A 26,884-nucleotide genomic window follows, 5' to 3' on the forward strand; every position below is an offset into this window, starting at 1 on the left:
CGTTCAGATCTCTTATAACTTCAGCGAGATCTTGCAACTTGCAACGCAATATGAAACGTGTGTCGTGCACTGAAATTCAAAAACGTCGTTTGCATCGTCGTTTCCCTTTAAGGTGAAGAGGAACCGATATTTCGTTTTGTTTGTTCAAATAAAAAGATTTCGAGTTATTGGCGTAGCTATTCGACTTTGAATAATGCAACACGCCAGAGATCGCAGTATGCTTTAAAAAATTGGAATACCATTTTATCGGCATAATTGTGTGCATTGTATCTAAAAACGAACTATGGTCACAAATAAATTCGGACACTTTGTAAAACAGAATTTAAAATACTTTGACATTCATTTGTTCTGCTCCAAGCAAGTGCTGCACGACATTGTAGCATCGAATTAACTTGATATCGTGGATAATTAATCCGAGATGATTTTTCAATTCAAGGTCAACTCAAGATCATAACAAAGCAGGTCATTGGATTTATCTCGATATTGCCTATAATGCAACGCAGTCGGAAATACATGGTTTCATTCAAAGACATCACGATGACCCTAATTTTTTGTTGAAAATAAATTTCTTTTACTTTATTTTAAAATGCAATTTTCTGCTCATTAAATATAGATTGATTTTCATATGAAACATTTTTTTGTGAGACTACCGGAAATGGCTGAAAAATCGTAATACAGTGTATTACGTATATTTCGATCTAATTACCCTAATACGTTTTTAAAGAGAATACAAAGCTACAACGATCTGGCCTTAAAGGTACATAAGTTTGTTAACAAAAATTTAAGTGATTTTAACTATTTATAAAATAAAAACTTTTTGACACAATATTCACTATTGTAATTTGCTGCCAATTGAATACCGATGAACTTTTCATCGTAACATTATTTTATCAAATCTGACGAAATACCTGAAAAATTGTGGCGAATATTATAGGGTGATTGTTGTAGACGTGGGTTACAATGCTATGTACAACGTTAGAGCGGTGCATTTCTTAATTACGAATTCCACAATTTTCTTTATTTCGGGAAAATTCGGCCAGCTTAAAATAACGTCAATATGAAGTTTAATCAGTCGCAAATTAATATACCAAAAATCAAGGAAATAATTTTTAGTAATTTTTGCGAAGTTTAGTTTTCAGTTAGACATTTAACTGAACAAATTAGTGCAAATTGCAAATATTTTCAGAGAACGACTTGGAAATTTCGAAGACATTATAGTACTAAATCTAATTTATAAACATTAAATTAAACGCATAAACATTCTCTCGATGGTAATAGTTTGAGAAAATGTATCCAAATTGGGACACATTTTTAATACTATTTTAATACCATAATTAAGAGCATATAGCACAAATAAATAGTAGTAAAAGAGAAATACAATTTGAACAATAAATATTGTAAGACGTGTAATACGTAAAATATGGATCATTATAAAATTCATTATAAAAAGACATAAGGATTGCTACCTGCTTTTTAATTAGGAAACTTAAAATTAGAATTAAGGCAATCCAGTGTTACTATACGCACAAAGAAGAAACCCACGCACATATATGTGTTTCAAGCAACTTGTAAGGATTGTATACTAATTTTTGTTTCGACGCTTCAGTATCGCAATGAGCAGTGGTCAATTGCATTTCCTAAAAGTCCAATCTAACCCTGACCTTTGTGTGAACCTTATCCAAAAGGCCAAATTTTAAATTGTTGTTAAATGACTAACTCCACAATAACCAAAAAGTTGACTTAATACTTTAATTTAATTATACAGGGTGTCCCAAAAGTTAGTCAAAATCGGGAAATGAGAGGTTCCCGAAGTCATTTGCAAATGCAATTTGCGGTCTTGTTTACGAGTTATTAACGAAAAACACTGACTAATGAGAGGCGAGATCAGCTGGCGCGAGGAAGCCGAGCTAATGAGCGGACGAAGCCCAACGGCGTCGAAATTTACCATTAACAATTTTTTTCTTTACGATTTTCCGCACATTATTTCACTATTAAGAAAAGTAACAAAACTGACAGTTATAGGAACAATGGCAGTAATTGGTGCATTTACCTAATAGGTTCTAAAGAGTGGTAGGGGTTTAGGAATTGCAAGGGTTGCGAGAACAGTGGTCGAGGATGAGACAGAACTTGACATTGAGTCAAAGGCGAAATCATAGGTTCGTAGAACATTTTGGAATGTTCGACAAAAAGATAATGAACGTCAGTTCAGTTAACGCACAGTGAATCGGTTTCCATACAAAAAGCAGGAAAAAGTCAGTTTTTAAAAATGTCCACATAATGCATAATTTATTCCCTAGTAGCCAATTAAATATGGGGTTAATAATTTAATATGATCTTTTTTACCATTTGTTTTTTTTTCATTTTGGACACGGCTTCAAAGTAGCCTATCTCCAAATCATTCTTTTAGATCATCGTTTATAACTATTTTCTTATTTGAAAATAAATAATTTTTGCAGAATTTCATGTAGTTGGTATGTACTTAAATTATGTCACAGGACACTCTTTTATCTCTCACATTGTTTGAGTTATGTTCAATTAAATATGTTGAATTTTTTCATTTCATTCTTTAATTATGAGTTCAGTGGAGTTCAGCGTTCGCTTTGATCGCATTTTGAATAGTGATGCTTTACGTTAATAACTAAATAAAAATTGGCTGCTATTAGCTGCTATTCGAGAAGTCATCTAATAATAAAATGACACGTGCCACGAAGCATACCGTGATACCTATGAGCTACCAAGTTATGCGAGATATAATATTTTGAATAGGTTGAATAAAATATCAATATTTCAACTGTTCTCACTCTGTCGAAACTAATGAGAATAATTATAAATTTTTTTATTATATGCAGACTTTTGCTCACATCCGAACCGTTCATGTCGAGTATGAGGAAAAGAACGATCGAGAAATCGAAACCATTTCTCAAAGAAACAATTGAACTACTGGTATGTTCGATTTAATTGAATCGAATTGAAAACAAAAATTGTATTTTTAAAAAATTTGTTTATAAACAATTAAAACACTGCATTTTGTTTTCATTATTCTATTCCAACAAAAATCTAAATATATATACTAATAATATAAGATGAAAAAGCAAAGCTTAAATATGTAATTTTAGTTGTTTTTTCCGCTTTTTAAATGGAAACCGACCACTGTGCAATGTCGCATTGATATACAGCATAACGTTAACAATAGCATAGCGTTAACAATAAAAGTAATAATAACAGGAATCTAATTGAAACTAACAACCACACATTAACATTACTTGATTCAGATAGATATCCAGTATAATGTCTTTTGCTGTAATTCCGTACAATTTTACAAGTCTCGAAGACTGTTAACCTTCAAATGGTAACCACTGTTTTCTAATATCACCAGTGGTAACGTGACGTCAAATTGACTCTTTATCGTTAGTGGTGACTTCAAATCAAATTGAGTCTCTATCAATAATGGTGACTTGACGTTAAACTGACTCCATAGTAATAGTGGCACCACTAGGGACACGACATCAATTTGAAGTCAAGTCATCATTACTCAATACTGAGTCAATTTGACTTTATGTTACCACTACTGATACGAAATCAATTTGACTTTAAATGACTTCTATTACAGCGATACAGAGTTAATTTGACCTATATCGCTAAACTGCGGATCTTCATGCAAAATAGAAACTTTGTGCTTCAATTGTACAAAACAGGAGGCAACTAAAAAATACGGCAACTAAAAATAATGTAGCAACATTTATAAATTCCTTTGATGATTTCGTTCGTTCGTATTACGCTCGCCCATTTTAGCCATAAATGCATAACATCTGCAGTCTATACCTTGTCACTAGTTTTAGAACTCTCAATCTAACGTACGTCATCACTCTAATAAGTAATAATATTTAACGGATGACTAGACTGCGGATTTTATGCATTTATGGCAAATTTGGATACTTACAATTTAAAACCGTGAAAAATTTTAATTTATTAAGATGATTAAAGGAAGAACTTACTACTTGGTTTCTATTCCTTGCAATTGATGCAGACAATTTTTATTTTAGATGAAAGTCCGTACTCTATTGATGATAAGATCGCACAGATCTATATAAATAGATCGAAAGTATATGCTACAAAGATCACAAAAATTCAAAATGCTGCCAGAATCTGGTCCATCCTTAAGAGGTCAACAAAGAAGGAAGAAATGGTAAGGGAAAGAGAATAACAAATCATCTATCCAAAAGTAATTGTCTCTTTACGTGAAATTATGTTATTGAACGTAAGTGGTAATAGTGATAATAAGTGGCGAAAAACAATAATTAGCAGAGATAAACAATAATAAATAGATAATATTAAATAGCAGTCGGCAAAAAATAAACTAAACCGCAAACAAACGTTATCTCTCAAAATCAGACCAATCCTTGATAGCACTTTTAATTTTTTTATTTTTGTGATCTTTGTAGCGTCTAAATAGTGTTTCTTGTGAGATTAATCTTATTTCAACCGGCTTCAAATTTAATGAAATAACATACGAAAGATTCGACGAAGTCGAGTCTGACGAACAAGCCACCTAAGAACTTAAAACACTTAAATGATTTTTACCCGTTAGTTACGTAATCCTCATATTTTAGCAAAAACAATAGATGTATACTCCACTACGATGAATATTCGAAATGCCTGCAAAATGGATCGAGACTTTCTAATTACTCCGTAGTAAGGCGGGCTCGGGCAAGATTCGACGCCCACGGCCACAGGCTGAGCGCCGGATAGTCCGTGGCAGTAGAGCACTCTTATCTTTCCGTTCAACTGTTCAGCACTGTCTCGTTCAGAACCGGGCAGATGATTGCTCACGATCCTCGGCCGCTCACACCGGTAGCCCCACCACCGTGGTCAGGCTGGTAGGCCGGCTTTAAGCAGCGTTCAGACGATCAATATACAGGGTGAGTCACCTGACACGTTCACCTGAAATATCTCCTCTATATATCACCTGTTTTAAACCCTTCAAGTGTTTAGTCAGTACATTGTACGGACCTGAGCAACATTCTGTAATTTACGGAATTCATGAACAATTCTACAGATCCCGATCTTTATGTAATTTATAATGTGAATGTAAGTATTGCATTAATAATGCAAGTAATATAAGAAATATAATCTTGAATGATATTCATGTAATTCGGATATTACATGAAGTCATAAAAGTGATTTAAAAGTAGGCTTCTCTTTCTGCTGTACGCTCTTATTTTGATCAGCGCCGAAAGGGTTAATTATACGAGAAGATCTGTCGTTGAAGAAAGAAAAGAAAATGTTTGTTTGAACGGATTATTAACACATTCGCAACCGGCACAGAATGGTATCGATTGCGATTCTAGTGGGTCAAAAGTCAAAGGTAGTACATGCAAGCCAATTAGTACTTTTACTCGTTCTCAAATTCACTGTTGATGTGCGGCAACAACATTTAAAATATACGATGGTAACTTATTATAACAATAATTACATTCAATAGCGTTAAAATAACTAATTGTAATAACAATTATGATGATAATATTAATATAATAGTAGATATAATAAAATTAATAATAACAGTAGTAATCGAAGTAATTGGAATAATAATAATGATCATGAAAGAATGTATAACAATAATAATAATAATAATAATAATATCTCTGTTGCTTATCGTCCTATGAAAAAACGTTTTAAGACAAAGTTACACTGTTCTGTGGGACACATGTAATGATGAAATAGAATTTTACCCAGGTTCATTTTTTAATGAAATATTAAGATCATCGATGTTTTTTTTAATGCAATACTATTCTGTTTTTACTAGAATGTGATAACCGTTGCCAAGACGATATTGGAATGGTACTACACAAGATCATTCAACGAATGAATACGTAACAACTGTATTCAAAATTAAGTTCAACCTAGTAATATTATTAATACATGTTAGTACAAGGAAACTCGAACACGACAAAAGAATTTGTTTTTCATTGTAGTTCATATGTTATGATATTGAATGATTTTCATTTATAGGTCATTGTATTCGCCTTGAAACGCTCTATCAGAGTGTGAATAAAACATTAGCTCATCCCATTTAAAAAAAATCAAGATTGACCTTCATGTGTCCTCTATGCCTCCATCTATAAAAATATTATTTACATCATATAATGTGCTCCTCGAAATCAAGTAACTTTTGTCTGACACATTTTTTTCTATTGTCAAAAACAAGCGAGTTATTCAGCTGACTCGCTTCAAATGCCACACCCTGTATATACCCAATGCATACTTATTGATAATTACAATTATAAATATAGGGAGATTTCTTCTCCTTTAAGCACTCACGGACTCCCGATGTTGTATTTATTTCTAATAAACTAAAGAAGATAAATTCAGGTAATGTTTTTAAAATTGATGATTTTTCGCTCTCTGCAGTTCAATACAATTATACAACTCATCATACAACTTGCAGTATTAACAAATTTTTGCAGTATTAACAAATTATTGTGATATTGTATCAAGTATGTTATCGAGTAATGAAATCTAGAATGAGATCGATTTGCACTTTATCAAAAATTGTATCTTCCTTAAATCTGGTTATATTATTAAATAATTAGAATTCCTAGTACTCTTATGAAATGGAGAAGAACGAGCAGCTAAAATCGAATTAGACGTAATCTGTACTACATATCGTACACCGTTCTTCATAACAGGGTCTCCGCAGTTCGTCATCTCATCCACTGTTTTTCTCTTTCTTTACTAAACAACTTTATTGTATGCCAACGTTTATGTTGTTATAGTCGTACAAAAATGTGTAAAAAATATTACGCTTCTTTTGTTAATAATACGCTTTATACAGACTTAGTTATTTCACTATGATCATTTCCTAAGTACGCCATAATTTCATTATCTTTGGTTTGCAGTTTCTTTATTTGCGTGCTTTTAAGATAGCAGAACCGGTTACTGTGACCAGTTGATGTGCCTTTGGTTTTCTGACATAATTATCTTCATAATCATCGAATAACACATATCAAATTTCTTTATTCAAAAACAAACGAAATGATATAATGCAAAAATGTAATATGTCTTATTCGATAAATATAAAATTAATCATGCACGAAAATAAATCAAAGGCTCAGCAATTGGTCATCCCACTGTAACTGATAACTAGCAACGGTATCTGGCTCTAGAATCCTATAGGGTGGATGTTTCAGTTTTCAAATTTCCATGCCCCCGGGTTAAAAGTATATAGAACAAGTAAAGCTTTATACACAGGGTGTACCCGGATTAAATCGTCAAACTTTATATGTGAATTTAGGATCGCAAAACAAATTTTTTCTACTGGCTCAGATAAAAAAGATAAAAAACGAGAATTTCTTACTTCTTTTTGTGATCCCAAGTAATAGCAAAATTTAAAAAAGGCATTTTAGTCATCGTTTAGTAGACTAGTTCCTCTATCACTTAAAAAAAATAGAGGTCATTTAGTTGAGTTATAAAAAAGTTATTAGGTTTTAGAAGCTGTACGCGAATACTTTTGTAAGCCACTGTATGCGCCGAAAAGAGCTGAGGGGCCAGCGGCTTCGCGCGGCCGGAGGTTTGATGCGATTTTGATGTTTTCGTTAGGAAAAGTGTGGACTAGCCGATGCTTCTTCCATCACGGGTTGTCGCTACTATAGGGATAGGGTTTTCATGAACTAGCCGATGCTTCTTTCATCACCGGGTCGCCACTAGGTTAGAGGATGATGTATGGACTAGCCGATGTGTTTCTTCCATCACCGGGTCGCCACTAGGTTTTAGGATAAGTTTTCGTTAATTACCCGATGCTTCTTTGATCACCGGGCGTCACTAGGAGGAAAATCGTAGAAATTAGAGTCTAATTGCCTCGTAAATTTTAAAAAGAAGAAATATAAATACATCTCGAGCGATAAAGGTGTAGCTCTATAGGTTGTACCAACTACTGCTTCGAATCAGGAAAAGGAGTAATTGATTTTGACAACTAAATAGACTGGTACAAGGTAGTACAGTAAATTCTCCGTAATTGACGCTCAGATTGTACACAAAAATGGACAATTTGGGAAGAGAAGATACGATTATTCGAGTCCTGCGACTCGTTTTTATAGTTACCTAATTCCCAACAACTATAAAAACGAGCTGCAATGCTCGAATAATCGCATCTCTTCTTCCCAAATTATCCATTTTTGTGCACAATCTGATCGTCAATTAGGGAGAATTTACTGTATATTACAAGCCTTTGGTCTATTACAATTATACATGTATGAGTGTAACGCGGATTCTAGATCGCACTCTCAGCTTGTGGTACTGCATCGGCGAGGGCTTGCAACCTTGTAACGATATACGTACTCGGTTGAAATGCTCGAAAGAGAATCAGGCTCGATTTTGCTAGCGTTCCTTCGCCCGTAACTGACTCGAAACTAAGCCCAACTTCAGTCGCGTTTGAGCCCTTGATGTATCCGAAATTTCCCTGAAAAACGGTAGTGGGGTGTCCATATATGCCCTGGTTTCAGAAAGTTCGTCGTCGTACCCCTTTGGAGGTACTTGACTCGTATATACAGAGCGAACCTCCTGGCCAGCGCCAGCCAGCGAACGCTACCGGGAAGGAGCCAAAAAAATACGTCGGAAAATTCATCGTACATTACACTGATATAACTCGTGGGAAATGACACGGTCGTTAGACTTGGTTTTGCATATAACTTAGTCTTATTACACCCACCATGTTGGGCGGTGTTCATGCCCTAGTAATTTACAATATATGTATAGAGTGTCATGTAAATTGGTAGCACAATCGGATACGCGCCAATTCTACATCAAAAAATAAGACAAAAGATATGGAATAAATTATTTTCATTTAAGGCTCCGTTTTCGAGAAAACTTAGGCAATTAATACTATTTAATCCAACTCAGTTTTCTCAAAATCAAAGGTTTAAATGAAAAAATGTTATAAACTAAAAAATGCTGATAGGGTTCATCAAACTGGGCCTTCGTTTTGGAGATATTCAAGATTTAAAATTTACCTGTTCGTACTATTACAGTTATGTAAACGATACTCACAAGAAGAAGTCGTAGCTACAATGGTGGAGCTTCCGACTCACATCCTTGCGGGATACTAGTTCGAATTCCCTCAGCTGTGGAACGATATACAGTAAATTCTCCCTAATTGACCTTCGGCTTGAAAACAAAAATGGACAATTTGGGAAGAGGAGATACGATTATTCGAGCCTTGCGGCTCGTTTTTATAGTTGTTAACAACCAGTAATTATAAAAACGAGTCGCAAAGCACGAATGATCGTATGTCCTCTTCCCAAATTGAGCATTCGTGTGTACAAGCTGAGAGTCGATTAAGGAGAATTTACTATAATAGTCATTAAAAATCCTCTAAGACCAATTTTAACCATCTTATTCAGCTGGGACCGTGGTCAGTAACATTGGTATATTACAATAATAATATATTATATTATAATATATATAATATAATATTATAATATAATAGTAATATATTATATTGGTCAGAGAGAGAGTAACACCGGAATATTCTTTCTTTTTAGGGCCGTGTTTTTGAGATAACTGAGTCGAAACATGTGTATTCTCAATTTAATTATTCTCGGAAAAGGAGCCTTAGATGTACATTTTTGTCTCATTTTTGTATGTAGAATGCATGTAGGGGAGACCGAGGCGAAGTTACCCCAGAAAAGTTTAAAAAAAGGATATAAAACGCTTTCTTTGATAAAAGAATATTAAAACAAATTTAAATTATAGTTAAACGTTTACCTCAAAGTAATCTAAAAACTGCATACAAACAAAGGAAGTAATTAATTCTCTTTGTCTCACGTATGAGGAAAAGAGGTTCTACTATGGGATAATGAGAACCTAAAACAAAAACAGCATATAAAATTGGAAATTCAACAAATCAATTAATTATATTGAACTGTTTAACACGTTTATCAGTTTATAAATAAGATCAAAACATTGAAACACTTTTAAATAGTTTTATTTAATTATATTTTTTCAGATTAACAAACTTCGGTTAAAAAATGTAGAAGTTTTAGGTTAAGTCACTGCACTCATCGTTCTCGCATTTTTCGTTTGCTCTCCAATGCAGCCCACACTGAGTTTGCTCATCCGAAATCAATTAATTTAATCATTTTTTAGTAGTTTTACATTATTTATTAATAAAAATATTAATATTTATAGAAATCCTGAATATACAGATAAAGACTTCTAAGCAAATTTTAAATAAACTTTATTTATTTATTCAATAAAAGTATTATTATAATTTAACGAATATAATTATCATTATAATGATAAATTAATTTAGTGTATAACTTTGTATCACATAAATTTCAATTTTATAAATAAATGATCAACAAAGTTCTTCTTACCACAAAGCTCTCTATGCCCCCGGCCTTCCCTATGCGGAAACCCCTCCCGATAGTACCATCAGTTACTGACCACCATGCTTCTTTTGAGTTGCAAATAGTTGCAATCTTTTATAGATTTGCATTTTCTTCTGTATACGTAATCATACAAAAATCATATTCCACCTAGTCCTAGAAGACACGTTGTTATTGTTTAACCCCTTGCACTATAGTAACAAATAGGTTGTTTATTTCTGTTATGAAAATCTAAGAACGAATGTAAATGACAATACACAAGAAACAAAAATAATTTCGTTCTATTAGTGAAATTATTAATGTTAAATAAGTGCTAATGAACGTAGCTGTGAAAAAAATCGCAGTACAATGGATTTATTTGAACGTTAATATGAACATTTCTGCAATGACAACTACAGTGGTGTGAATAATTATAAACTCAGAGTAAATTTTACATCTTTTGTGACATTTAAACAATAACTTAACAAACCACCATATTTGTATATTTCTATATTACAGTTAATAGATAATGGTTATTGTTAATAAATTGTTAATAAATAAACAAATATAGCCTTCTCTGTTTTTTGTTTAAATAGCACTAAAAATGTAGAAGTTACTTTGAGTTTATAATTAATTACAGCAATGCATGTGGCCTCCTTTAAATGAAACACCTTATATATTTAAAAAGAACTTAACAAAGCATTATACTTGTATATTTCTATATTAGAAATAATAGAAAATAGAAACATACAAATACGTACGTTAATAAATATTTTATTAAGTTTTCGTTTAGATATCAGTAACAATGTTAAAGTTACTTTGGTCTATAATTATACATATCACTGTACTGTACAAGGTTTTAAAATGCTATTTAGATGACACGCCGTAAATGGCCACAAATTTTACGTGTGTTGTCAAGGAGATTCTCCTCGATGACCTTCAGAAGTTCTCAGCCATGTATGTTTATATTTGATTAACACCTGAAGTCATACTTTGCTGTGGGTGAAGCAGAGAATATTTTATATTAATACTTTTTAAAACAAAAAAAGTTCCGCATGGTACTAAATAATTATATACTCACATTAACCCTTACCCAGCTCCTTTATCTCGCTTTCGACACCGAGCGTGAATAAATTTTTAACAATCGTCGTTTTTCGTAACGGCTGAAACCTTCTGGTGGTTATTCAGAAGCGTGACCTTGACAACATATCGAACAATAAAAGAGATAAGTGTCCCCCAAATAGCTTTTTTTGTCCCCCAAATAGGATGAGTAGAGTGTAATATAGTAACTATACAGGGTGCCCCATAATTATGTTAACACCCGGAAAGGGGTGATTCCTCATGTCATTTGAAGTAACTTTTTCCTTAGCGCAAATGCAACCCGCGGCTTTGTTTACGAGTTATTAACAAAAAACCCTGACCAATGAGAAAAGAGCTCGGCTGGCACAAGGCGGCTGAGTCAACCAGCGGTCGAAGCCCACTTCCGTTCATTGGCTCGGCCGCCTCGCGCCAGCTGATCACACCTCTCATTTGGTCATTATTTTTCGTTAATAAACAAAACCTTGAATTGCATTTTCGCTAAAGAAAAAATTACTGCAAATAACCTCAGGAATAACCCCTTTCCTGGTGTTGACATAATTATGGAACACCCTGTATAATTTCAAATGGTAATAAGATATTAACAAACATGCTAATTTCATTGTTAAAACATAGAGAATGTCTCACCGAAGTGTCAACCCGAGAATATTTTGTTTAATTTTTACGGAAAAAAAACATTTATTATTTGAATCAAGTGATCAATATCTTGTAAGGGATATTTTGTAATCAGTTTTTTCATAGTTTTCAAGTTCATTGATGTTTTTTTTTTAATAACTGTACATATTTTCGTGTTGCACGTGTAGCTTATAAAAAAATACATTTAAATATGTGCTGTTTGTCTTGACATCGTGCATTCTCCTTACAAAAAAAAATGAAATTTACGTTTAATCTTCATCTGTCGAGTTCAAGATTATTTGATGGTCATGCAACAGCGCATATTTGAATGTATTTTTGTATGTGCTACATGATGCAGCACGAAAATACGTGTACTTATTTAAAAAAGAAAACATCGATGACCTTGAAAATTACAAGACAAAATATTTAAAGGAATTAGTATCATGCCAAAATTAAAGAATACATTCTAGAGGTCACAATTAAATTAGACGTCCTCTTGGAAAATTATGACTCTCCAATTTCATCAAATATAAAAGTCTGTTTCTATTAGATAGTAATATATGTTACGTGTATTTTTTTTTGCTTCAATAAATATTTTCCGTTATTCTACTATGTTAGAAATTTTAAAAATGTGAGAAAACGCAATTATTCAAATGCGATTCGAGCCTTGTTTCAGAAATAAGATGAACTTTACTGCATTATACAGAATATAATGTAGATTAACAATCGAATAGTGGATCATTTTTATAACTACAACATTGATGATATTTATAACTCTTCTTAGCTTTTTTTGTTTATTATAGACTTTTCCGTTATTCCTAGTGTAATAACAATTTATTTAATTTATTGGTCGAAAATTGAGAAACTAGGTGACGATTTCAATACTCCAAAAGTTTACATTACACAACAAATTTATCTAGATTGACCAATTACGAAATGCGCTGTAATTATATTCATCGCTGCAATTTTGTAAAGTGCTAAAAGATGTACCAACAAACTATCTCTATTGTAGAGACACACAGTGTTTACGTTGCGCTGTAGATAAGCCTTCTTTACGGTCTTTCTTTCGTTTCCGCATTCAATTGAAAGAATATCATACCAGATCGCACACAGCGAAATGAAAACAATTTTCATATATTTATAAGATTATATTTTAAATCCTAATTAAATAGTAGATGTTTTACATTTTGTTCAGTTTATATAATGTTTAGTTTTATAGTATGTATTTAACATGCACTATTGTAATACGATTCAACTAACATCGTATAAAGAAAATTAGTCGCATCATTATAATTATCATTATAATCAGACAGTTTATGCAACAGATATTTATCCGGAGTATCAAATTAACAATCCTTATTATTATACCTAATCAAAATATATAACGCAAACATAGTTAGGAAATCAATATTTGTAAATATTTGAAGGAAAACTTTATTTCGAAAAAATTGTAAAGATATACAAAAATCTCACTTTCGATCCGGACTACATACTATGAACCGCTCGTGGGCAAGCAGTTGCAAAGGTCTGATTTATGAGACTCGGCCGCTTAATCCGTCATCCCCACCATGATAAGTGCCAGGTCTGGCGCAATTTGATGAAAACTGGTAAGGAGGGAACTTTAAGAAGGAGTAAGTCCCACATGGCGTCCGAACTGAAAATTTTATTCAAATTGGTTGACGCATGGTCAAGCTACAGGCATTAAAAGATTTAAAAAACACCTGTTTCTTGGTGAAAAACTGCTATTTTCACGAACTTTAAATGTTAACAATTTATGATAACCGATTTTAATGACATTTTCAGTGTGCATATTAGTGATCGAAATATACAAAACGCTTTTTTAAATTGTCGTTGCAGGCTCAGATAAAGAAGTTACGAAGTATGAGCTTTTTTATTTTATTGTGTATACACAATATAAGCAATTATTTAATTTTATTTCCTTGAGACTTGAATTCTGCTCGGAATCTGTCCCTAGTGGTAGTGGGGAGACCTCCACAAATGGGAACGGATGATGCCAATGGATTCTAGTGGCAATCCATTGGGATCATCCAATCTTCCCACTAGCCAGTACACGCCGCCCTTCCCCCTCCATCACCATTCGATGAACATTCCAAACAGAATCCCTGAAACCAGTGGACGCGACGATGACGGCTATAAACAGTAATAATTTTTTAAATGGATCGAAGTAGGAAATGACTGTTGCACAATTATGTACGGCAAAGTATGCTGAAAATAAACCATGTTCTAAAAATCTGAATTTGTCGATCCGGTTCTCAGTGTATTCCATTGCTAAGGCACTATCCCCACTCCTTCTTAAAGTTCCCTCTCTACTAGGTTTCGCCAGATGGCGCCGGATCTAGCACCTTTCATCGCATTCCTGATCTCATCTCCCTACCTAATGCCAAAACTATAAACTTAAAGTTTCAACAATACTTGTTCCACGACTTGGGCCTATTCATACTTTGGATTATTCATAAATAGTAGGAGTGTATTGGATACCCGAAAAACTCGAATCGGGTCGGGAAAATTTTTGGATTCGGATCAGGTCCCGAAAATTCACAAAGTTCGGGTACCTGAAAGTGGTTTCATCTACCAAAAGTTCGCACTGTTCGGGCATACGAATTCTTACTCAAGTTGGACAGTTATCGTATATACATATACGACGCTGAACTTGCTACCCCTACTACTGCGCTGAGATCGAACAACTCGCGCGAGGCTATGAGGGAAATACGTGCACTTACGTATACAGTATTTTCACCACACTAACGCAATTTTACGTTTGCCAAGTTCCAGTTATGGTAGAGGTACATGCTTTGTAGTGTACCCAACGTTGGGAAGAAAATGATTGAAAAAGAAATGGAGCCGAGTGCTTCAAATATCAAAATTCCTTACTTTTCAGTTTACGTCAATGAAACTTTCACCATCGTATTAGTCTCGTTTTTCTGATTAGAATAACACCAAGCGCGATGAAATTACGACTATAACTACTTGTGTAAAGACTTGAAACTTGAAACTTGAAACTTTAATTACTTCTTATAGCGACAATAGTGATTGGAACTCAAAGATCACTTCAAGTTCATGTAATGTACATATTGGAACGTATTTTTACATCAGCTACACGATGCAATAAAAAAAATTATACGATTATACGCAAGAAAACATCGATGACCTTGTAAACTTCGAAAAAAATCATTTTTGCGTCATCATGATTTCTTCGAACCATTCAAATAGCATACAAAATAATTTGTATATCCCCGAAATTAGAAAAGATATTTAGGTGGCCTTATTTAGACGAAACACTCTGTATAAACGAGCCGCTAGGCTCAAATAATCGCGTCTTCCTTCCCAAATTGTCCATTTTTGTTTACAAGCTGAGAAATAATTGGAGAGAATTACTGTATATCGTGTTTGGTGTTATTTTAATCAGCAAAACGAAACATAGCATGGTTAAAGATTCATAGAAAGGAATAAAAAATAAGACAATCTTTTGGTTTGCTTGTATTAGTGTGAGTCTCATTGACGCTAATGTATACATCGTTTCACTGATTCTAACGGGAATCCTCTCCCCCACCTAACAATGGGGATAAAATTGTGCCAATTACGATAGAGATCCTTTCGCCAGTTACGAAGAGAATACTGTAGTCAAAACGTATATTAGAGATGTATTCTCCCCACGGGCTCATGCGAGTCAATCGGTCCGAGCGCGGTAGTGGGGGTAACGAACGTACTCGAGGAGCACCAGTTGCTCAGGCCTGATCCAGTAGTCTCAAATAGCTAACAATAGCACGGATAAAGACTATTGGGAACTGAAAAGAATGGCTCTCATCGAGAAACTAAACGACGCGATGAGAGAGCAAGGGGAATCGGCCGCCCGGCCCACCGAATCCTTTCCACTTTTCAGATTTAGGGTCATTATTGACTAAGCTACACGCTGAACAGAAGACGTGATTAGATGGGACAGGCGACCGATTCCCCTTGCCCTTCCCGTTGCTTACGTGGCCAATAATGGCCAGAATTTGAAAAAGTAAAAGAGATTAGGTTGAGCGTGCCACCGATTTCCCTTGCCCCTCGCGTCGTTTAGTTTGCGAGCAGAGGCCATTCTTTTCAGTTCCCAACAGTAATAGTAGACAGAGCCGATGTCACGGGCTATCTCGTGAACACGCCCCTGATCGCCCGTACTTTGTAAGCAATTTCAACTAATAAACAGAAACGAAGAGAGAATCTGTCCGATGCCCGTCCATTCTACACGCATAATCGAATGTCCGCAATGTTTCACAGGTGATCAGCATAGTCTCAGTTCTCTTCATCTGCATCTCGATCGTCTCGTTCTGCCTGAAGACGCATCCGGACATGCGAGTGCCAGTAATCGTGAACCGGACGGTGACCAGTGGCAACACCACCTCCTGGGCAGTGGACAAAACGCACACGAACGCTCACGACTTCTTTTTCTACATCGAGTGTATGTGCAACGCCTGGTTTACTATCGAGTTCCTAATACGTATTACTGCGAGCCCGAACCGATTCATCTTCATCAAGAGCTGGGTGAACCTGATCGACTTGGTCGCGACGTTCAGCTTTTATCTCGATCTGACCCTGCAGCGGTTCGCCTCTCACCTGGAGAACGCGGACATCCTCGAGTTCTTGAGCATCATACGTATCATGAGATTGTTCAAGCTGACTCGTCACTCGTCTGGCCTGAAGATCTTGATACAGACATTCCGCGCCTCGGCTAAGGAGCTCACGCTCCTCGTCTTCTTCCTGGTCCTCGGAATCGTGATATTCGCCAGTCTAGTTTATTACGCCGAACGGATCCAGTACAACCCGAAGAACGACTTCAAGAGCATACCGCTGGGTCTGTGGTGGGCTCTGGTCACGATGACCACCGTCGGTTACGGGGACATGGTGCCGAAAACCTACCTCGGGATGTTCATTGGCGCGCTCTGCGCCCTGGCCGGTGTACTCACGATCGCCCTGCCGGTGCCCGTGATCGTCAGCAACTTTGCGATGTATTACAGCCACACGCAGGCGCGAGCCAAGCTACCAAAGAAGAGACGCCGCGTACTTCCGGTCGAGCAGCCAAGAGTCAGAACTCCGGGCGTGCCAGGCATGGTCGGAGGAGCAGGGACCGCCGGTCCATCTGGCTGCCTACAACCACATATGCCACCGGGTGGACCAGCCTTGGGTGCCGGTGCTCTATCTTCTGGCCTTGGCGCGACACCTGGAGTCGGCTGCACCGGAGGCCAGGGGCCACTGAACAGACGGATGAACGCCATCAAGACCAATCATCCCAAAGATGTTACGTTCGCCACGAAAGCTGGTAAGTTCTCTCAATGATCGTCGTTCATTTCCTTCTGTCCTAAACTCTTTCATAATCTACAGCTAAATCCGGTATATCGTGTCTCTGGGCTTTGTACAGGGTGTATAAAAATGATAAGTCACCGGTGCGTATAGGAAAATAAGTTACGCAAGGAGTGAGATAGATGACGCATGCGCCGGGAGTCCAGCACAGCGGCGTGCGGCGTTTATCGCGCGAACACTATAATTCTTAGTTTAATCGTAGTTCAGAATTATAATGTTTACCCGGTAGACGCGTCATGCCGCGAGACTCCCCCGCATGCGTCGCCTGCCTCCATTCCTTTCGTAACTTATTTTCCTGTGTACACTGGTCACGACTACCAAAGCGTGACCGCAAAATTTGACCTTGAAAAACAAAATCATTGCTTATTGCAACGTTTAGAACTCATTGAGAGGAACAGAAATCTGAAAGGAACCATGGGTCTCGAGTCAATCCTTTACGTAAGTAAAGTATTGAAAGTATAGGTTAAAAAGAAGAATAATTAATAATAATAATTTTTCATTTGAGGCTCCATTTTCTAGAAAAATTAGGTTCAAAGAATAAGACTATTGAATAGGAATCAAATGATGCGTCTGACCATGACATACCAAATCTACTTTTGATCATATTACAAACCACGCGAACTTGATGCATCTTCCAACTCAGTTTTCGCGAAAACGAAGCCTTAAATGAAAAAATGTTACTCTTTTACCTGGGCTTATTTTTGCATGTAGAATCATTACCCGGCTGATTGTACCACGATTGTGGGTGTGACGGTCGTGACATATAATTTTTATGTTGTTTTTAACATCGTATTTTTAATGTAAAGGGTTGTCTTGAGAACCATGATTGCTTTCAGACATTTGTTCCTTCCTGAGTGGTATACGTTGCAAAACAAAAAATTTGACCCCCTAACCTTAATTTTAAGTTCAAGGACAATTTTGCGGTCCATTTTTTTAGTAGATTTTCATCGATTCAGAGGTTTAGAGTCACGCTACGGTGGTCGTGACATATAATTTTCACGCGCCATGTACATCAAAAGTTCGACCATTTTACTACTGGTAATTTCACATGTTTTGTTTCACTTAAATCAGGCCTAGACAACTTGTGCTCACAGATCATGCAACGCTCGAGCAATTACCCTCACTACCACGCTCGAATCGGTCGATTCGTACGATCAGTGAGGAGAATGCGAGCTTTAAGTGTAACGAGGATGTATTCCCCTCATGGGCTCGAGCAAAATTTACCGACCCAAGTGGGAGTAATGACTCTAAGATTCGCTTCCTACGCGAGCACTAATTGCCCAGGCTTGACTTAACGCCAAACCTACCTAGCAGTAATAATGACTGGAGTGCGTTGCCTCATAAAAATGAGACGATTGTAACGAATAATGTTCTCATGAATGTGCATCAAAAGTTTGTAGAATTGTTTCTTTGTTGAATTATGAAATAAGGAAACGGTTATTCTGACTGTGGTAGGTTTAGTGTTAAATGATGGTTTGAAGTCTCTGTAGTTATAGTAGCGAAAGCATGAAATGAAAATGCCACTTACAATTAGATTTACAATTACAGAAACGAACTTTCACTCGTACGTGTAGTTAATTACGTGTGAAGAAACAACCTTATCAAAGGAAAATTCCCTTCCTGAATGAGTAATTTTATATTTTCAACACACACATTATTGTTAAAAATATAAATTCTCTACCTCGTAACAATCAGAATGAGTGTCACTCTACCAATTAAACAGTGTGTCCCATTTAAATCGACCCAATCAAATATCTTCGAAACCGTTGATAATATTAAAAAATATTTCAAACGAAATTTGAATGGTTTTAGGGGGCAGGTAATCTGACATGAGCATTTTTCTAGCTGGACGCGTGTAAGTCATATGAAGATCAACTTTTTCTTTAAATGGAATCATATATTTTTGAATGCATTATTTGATACAGCTTATCATTCTCTTCACGAAAATACTATGGTAAAAAAAATCATTGGTTTAGAACATATTCTAATTTTAGTATCATATTTAGAGACCAAGCAAATCTTTGCAATCGAGCTGAAAGTTATATTTTTTAACACTAACTTTAGATACGTCACTGGTAGCACTGTGCATAATTGAAGAGAATGACGAGCTGAATCGACTAATATAATAAAAAATGTGTGATTCCATTTACACAAATTAAGTTGACCTTCACATGTCCTCCATGCGTCCATCTAGAAAAATCTTATCTATATCAGATTACGAATCCCCATAAAACCACTCAACTTTCGTTTGAAACATTTGTTAGTATCAACGGTTTCGAAAATATTTGATTGGGTTCCAGTTAACACCTGTTACTCCTAGAGAGGGCTAATTCCTGACATGATTTGAAGTAACTTTTTCCTCAGCAAACATGTTCTTCGTGGATTCATTAACGAGTTATTAATAAAAAGCACGGACCAATCAGAGAGCGCGTATGACTTGCGCCACGCTTTGGCGGTCAATGCCGCTGGAACGTGTCAGCCATACTCTCCTTCTGATTGGACCGTATTTTTCATTAATAACTCGTTAACGAAGCCACAAACAACATTTTCGCAAAAGAAAAAGTTATTTTAAATTGCCTCAGAAGTCACCCCTTTCCGGGGTGTAACAAAAGTTCTGAATCTCTAGGTAGGTCGATAGGTGAACCAGAAATCGTATTATAACCAGCGATGGTGTATTTCTACGTAAAAAAGGAAGACGATATTTTGGTGTAATATTTTTTCATTTGGCGTCACATTTTTGAGAAAATCGACGGTAAAGTTTGTTCAATTAGTAAACGATTTAGTGCAGTTTGCTTATCGTGTATTCAATTGCCGTGGCTATCTCTGTCCGAGACAGTGTTTGCAGTCTAACCCCTTAATTTAATGTAACATGATAATTGTACAAACCCGTGTTAGAGGAAACAAATAACTAGCCTACCAAACAGTGTTAAGTTCGAGTAATTGAAGAAATTACATTATTTTGTAAATAACAATGAGGGAGATATATTTACAAAAACCATCGATAGAATCTACCAAACGTAATATACAGAATTTTACAGAAAGGGACAATCAATGTTCGAGATATTAAAAGCATATATCATAAAATATTAGTACGTCACATTTGTTAGGAAGACACCTAGGTGTAAGACACCCTTTATAGTACTTGTTTTTGAAAAATACTTTTCAGGGGATTTAATTATTAACAAACTTAGAAATTCTATATACAGTGGATGTAGAAAGTATTCGTACATCTTTTAAAACGGAATAACATTTTTATAATTGAGCCAAGCGATCTAATTTTGGGGGGAATTTGAGCGGGATTAGTTTACTAGACAACGGCTAAAAAATTGTTTGCAAAAATTGCAATTGATTGGCATTGTAAAAGAACTAAAAAATGCTGTTTTTTTCAATTTTTTATGTGAGCCCATAACGAAAATTTAAAACATGCACTTTGTAAATCTCGGTAACTTAAATGCATGCTGAAACTTTCATCGAAATCCGTTGACCTCGATAGAAGCTGTAAGCAATTAAAGATCGCGAAAATCGCAATTTTTCCATTTCGAAAGGTGTACGAATACTTTCTACATCCACTGTACAAGAATTGATTGTGGATTACTTGGTATTAAAGTAAGCGTTTATTTCACAAGAAAGTGTTTTTTCAAGAGATAAAAGTGTATTTTCAATAAAATTTAATACTTGATAAAAAAGACTCGGATAACAGATAGCTTATAATCTGTTTAATGTAATAGAATTTAACACAAAATTAAAATTAATTAAAAGAAATTTATGCAAATTCCCATTTTCATGATTCAAGGTAAGAGACATTTTCATTTAGCTAAATAAACAATTTCTTACTTGCGAAATTAATATGAAAACGCTATTAATTATAGTTCGTGCACAAATAAGTTGATTTATTATTAATTTAATATCATTTTGCAAACATCTTGAGATCAGTTTTTTCAACTACAATTTTTAAAAAAGAATAACTTTTTATAAGTTGAACCAAATGGCTTGAATTTTTTAAGATATTAGGGAGACTAACATACCGCGCAATGTCTCGTAAATAACGTGTTACAGACAATGAAAGATGTCAAAATCTTTAGATTGCTTATAGTTATTAGTCGAAAATCAGAGAAAACTGTGAGTTTCGTTATATTTAATTGTTTTTAGCTTATAACAAGGTCAAACGATAAAATGTTCAGCATGCATATATGTATTATTGTAAGCTCGGATAAAAAAGTTATCTTTTGCAACGTTTCTATGTCTTCATTGTCATTTCAGCTACAGTAATTTCTATCATATTGTCCTTCAGCTTGGAAATCAAAATGAACAACTATAAAAGCAAGTCGCGAGGCTCGAATAATCGTATCTCCCCTTCCAAAGTTGTCAATTTTCGTTTCGGAGCTGGGAGACAATATAAGAGAAATTACTGTAGTTGCAATTTTCACAAAAACTTTTGTACTCCTGGGTAGTAAACTAACATGAGAACCTTACAGTAGTGGAAATAGTTTTTGAAACGGTAATAGGTACAAATTATAGTACATACCTAGTATAAAAAAAACCCTAATAGGTTTTATCACAACAAGCCTCCGATTTTGAGTGTATTATGATTTAAAGTTGTGGATAAGTCGACAGTGCGGTTGACTAGAAAGATGTAGGTAGTAGGTTCGAATCCAACTGTTGTTACTATTTCTCTTTATTTTTTCGGAACTTTTTTAGGTGCACACAAAACTTTAAATAAAAATATTTCAAAATCGAAGACCCATTGTGAAGAAACGTATTACGGTTTTTTGATACTAGTTATGTACTATAACTTGTATCTACTACCCTTGTAAGTATTCCTTCTAACATCTAAAAAAAAATTCCAGCCATTTGGTCACAATTTTGAAGAAATTATTCCTTTCTAAAAGATGCCCGAATATATTAGTAAGCAACTGTATGCAGTTCTGTAGATTTCATGTTAAATCTGATAAAAGAATGAATACAAATGCACTTATAGACGTCGGAAAAACGTGCACTTTGTCAATAGTTGACTGTATCGTATCATGGCACGACGAAAATATCATTTAACTATTAAAAATTCAAAAATGTGGTGATAAAAGTTTGGAAACACTGCGCATCCAGCAGCGTCTACAAATGTATAGCCCTGACGCAACAAGAAGGCACCTTTGTGTTTACATTCCCCCTCTTACTACTAGCTACGGCAGTGAATCAACCTAGTAAGAGGGGAAATGTAAACACAAAGGTACCTTGTTGTTGCGTGAGGACAAGATGATAATGTTCAGTAATGATAGAGAAATTACTAATTTTTATATATAAATTGTTGGACTTAAGTTTGTCCGAAAAATTTTCGAACTGAAATTACAATAGAATGATGACAGCTTTCAATAACACATTAATAAATTTTATAAAACATGCATGGTGTTAAAGCCACTATGCTGTGGTTTTGATATACAGGGTGTTCAGCAACAAGTACGATATACAGGGTGTCCCAAGATTATGGCATCTCTGAAAAATTAGAGATTCCTGAGGTCATTCGAAGCAACTTCTTCCTTTACACAAATTTTCTCCGAGACATCGTTAACGAATTATTAATGATAAACACTGCTCAATTAGAGGCGAGCTCAGCTGACGCGAGGCGGACCAGCCGCGAATCCCGGATTCGCTTACTGACTCGGCCATTTAGAGCCAGGCGAGCTCGTCCCTCATTGGTCATTGTTTTTCGTTAATAACTCGTAAACGAAGCCGCGGATTGCATTTGCGCTAAGGGAAAAGTTACTTCAAATCATCTCAGGAACCCCTTATTTCCCGGAAATACCATAATTTTAGGACACTCTGTATATCAAGTGGTGATTTTACATGTTTAAATAAGACAAAAATCAAATGTAGCGAGATTACAACTTTGGCTTCGTTCTGAAATTACTTCCAACCAAAACTACATCTGAATTATGGTAATCCGCCAACAGCGGTGCACGCAAGTCGATTCAGTAAAGGTATTTGACAAGTTAATTCTCCACTATTACAAAAATCCAATTTATTGCATAAAAACTTTAATATGTGAAGAATTCACCTTTTTCAAATCTGTAACACAAAAAAGGTTCTGGTAGCCGAAAATTTTGAGAATTATAGAATTATATCTACAAGTAGAACAATATTTAATTTGTGATTAAAAAATTTAAAAGGTATAGCCGGTTGAGATGGTAAAAAGTGGTTTTGAGCCGAATTAAATGGCTGATGTGTCATTCGATAGTGCACAAATAAAAATCGTTTCGGTTACATATTTAACTCAAATATCTATCGTGACCACGGATGTAGTTGTAGGTTATCTTCAGTTCAACGGTTTTCGATCGGTTTTTCCTGATCAAATACGTGCAAAAATTTTGAAAAAAATCTGTCATATCACGAATGTTGGTGTGCATTTTTGAGTATTTTCCATATTTTTAAGTTGATAATCATAATTGTGAAATATAAAATAAGCAATTTTAGTCCCAAAAAATTTAGTCCCAGATTTCTTGTAAAAGCAGTTACGGCACTCGGAACAGATTACCTTAATAACAAAATGTTATCAAAATAATGACTTGAGAATTTTTCAGATTTTTTAATTTTGTGCACCAAATTTAAATAGAAATAAAAACCAATTTTTTGACATTTTTCGCCCAGAAAAAGCAACTTGTACTGAAACTATTCTTTTTATTTCTCATTCCGTTAAGATATTACATGACATTAAATATTTTACGATGTTAAACAATATAAATGTCTAAAGAGCAAAAAATCGCATTTAGCAATTAGTCGAAAGTACTAACACTAATGCCAACAGCGCTATTGCGTAGGTTGAATGGTTCCTGAATTTAATGACTTTTTGATTTTCCTTTTCTTCACATGCCCTATTGAATAATATTACTAGTTAGCTTTTATATTAATTAATACGTTTGTAGAAATAATGATTCAAAAATACTTATTGCCATAAATACCGGCGGATTGAAGAAAAGTCTTATGTAAAGTTGTCCTCAAACTTCATCATTATTTTCTTCAACCACTGATGTTATTTGGTCTTAATTAACTGTTTTTGACAATACTGACGCGGATTGTAAAATTTTAGCTTGATATCTTGCGTGAGAAAGATAATATATAGGGAGTCCGAAAAGTTACTCAAAGTCGGGAAATGTGCACCGTGTATTTTTCTCGGACTTACAACATAAGTGTTATAAAATTTATTTTACAACATAAAACCAATTTTTTCTGAATAAAAGCAATATTTTATAAATCTTGATTTTGATAGAAACAAATGTTCTTGAAAACAAATGTTCACTTTTACCAAAAAATAGAAACACATAAATCCATCTATAATAACATCGAAAAATGATCTATTTGTCTTTTCGAAACGTTGATTAAAATAAATTCTACATTCAGAATGCGGATCATTTTTTATTAATCAATGTAATACCACTCGGCTCGTTAAATTTATAATGTATCATCAATTCAGTTATGTCAATAATAAGAACAACGATGACAGCAAACAAACAATAACAATCGATTTTCGACGTTTGTATTTTTGGTCATCTAGTAAACGCAGCTTTTCTCGCTGATTCAGAGTACACACCTCCATTATAAAACAATAAATTGTATTTCCACACTTTCCACGCTTCGCTCTCGTCGTTGATCCGATCGTATATTGGTTTACCACAACTTCTCGGCTCAATTTATGCTATCTTAATGTTGGAGATAAAAAGTACATATAACGGTTTTCACCTTTTCAATATAAACGATGGCCGATAAGAAAGAAGTACGTGTCGAATATTTTTCCGATAACTACCTCTCACAGAAATATCGTCAAAATTGGTGTTGCAAGACACAATGTAGGTATATTCACCCTTGAGAATAGTATTTTACAAGCCTGTAAGATAAAATGTGAAACTTTCTTAGTTAATATTACGATTATGGAACGCACCATTTTGACACGTCCCACATCTTTTCAGTCACAATTATTGAAAATATAAAGATACTTTTATAGGGGGAATCTACTCGATTTTGTTTTACTGGAGATACATTGTAATAAAAATCGCTAAAAATCTGAACAAATACATCGTTGTAATTTTTAAGAAGCCACACGATGTAGCTGCCTTTAATACTCCGTAAACCTGATATTAAATCATAACTATTGAACTACCAAATCAATAATAAAAATCTTTTGAGAGATTACAGTAGAAACGTAAGAGTATCTAATAGAAGTTACTATTTATTTTGCAATTGTTTTTATCAAATTTAAAGATTTTGTATACAGTTTTAAAATTGTGTTTTAATTAATTTAAAATTCCAATTGTCCTCCAGCTTGTCAACAGAAATGAACAATTTCGGAAGAGGAAATACGATTATTCAAGCCCCGCGGCTCGTTTTTGTACTTGCTGATTGTCAACGACTATAAAAATGATCGTATTTCCTCTTTCCAAATTGTCCATCTTTATTTAGAAGTTAAGAGACAATTGAAGAGAATTTACTGTACACCTAAGGCATTAGTCTTTTAGTCAAAAATATTTAGCGTCATTTATAAAATAACGAAATACGATTACGTTTGAAAATAAAATGAAATCGTTAACGTTTTTAATCATTAACACAAATGACTCATAGATTCCCGTTATTCGATTACTTCCAAATCTTGCAGATTTTCTCACCAAGTGTCATAATTTAGGGGTCGAAAATTAGACAAAATCGTAAATCGAAAAATAAGTTCCATTCGAATGTAGAATCACCACTCAGCCGTTTGTATCATAATTTGGGAGATATCTTGCATAGTTTTGACAAGTGCAACCGACGGTTTTCACACTTCAATTAAACACTCATTATTTAATGTAACTGTGAAACGTCGTTAATAAGAAACAATGATTAATAATAACATAAAATACATGTTGCTAATTCATTACGTTCGTCGATTACATATACATATGTAGAACAAATAGATAGTTCTGTCATTTGCAAAATATTATATACAATAAAAATTTGTTGCACATATGACTTGTTTTAATAAGATATGATAGATAATACAATAACAGGAAATATGAAGAACGCGTGTCATCAGTTCCTTACTCGCTAGATCATGCAAAAGCATGTTGAAAAAATGTACAATTCAGTGTTCTATTTACAAAAGCAGAAAGGTATAAATATCGACAATTTTTCAAAATGCAGAAAGTGTCTGAATATATTCGTCAGTCATTGTACGTTATTGATTGTAACATAAATGATTCATACTCTGCTATCAGAAACATATTATGTTTCATAATTTTGTATTCATTTGTAAGTATTTATTTAATACCAATGCAGTTTTGTACTTGTTGAAAAAATTGTTAATCACAATTTGCTCATTGAATAATGTACTTTCATTTAATACATTCTTCTGGTTAACTATTGGGATTAACTTAAACATCGGTTAGTAGAGACGAATTTATGAACCACTCTGTATTTCTTAAACAAGTACTTAA

The 26,884-nt window shown here is 34.5% G+C and overlaps 1 protein-coding gene across 2 annotated transcripts in view; it reads left to right on the top strand.

Annotated features, from left to right (window-relative positions):
- The window catches only part of LOC117220144 (potassium voltage-gated channel protein Shaw), a 419,368-nt gene that overhangs the window by 384,266 nt on the left and 8,218 nt on the right, over nucleotides 1–26,884 (top strand). For both annotated transcript variants that reach the window (XM_076527542.1, XM_076527543.1), the window contains one exon: nucleotides 16,353–17,391. In XM_076527542.1, coding sequence (XP_076383657.1) covers nucleotides 16,353–17,391 — 1,039 coding nt within the window. The remainder of the gene's footprint in view (nucleotides 1–16,352; nucleotides 17,392–26,884) is intronic.

This window comes from Megalopta genalis, unplaced genomic scaffold (genome assembly GCF_051020955.1).
Source record: "Megalopta genalis isolate 19385.01 unplaced genomic scaffold, iyMegGena1_principal scaffold0026, whole genome shotgun sequence".
Lineage (NCBI taxonomy): Eukaryota > Metazoa > Arthropoda > Insecta > Hymenoptera > Halictidae > Megalopta > Megalopta genalis.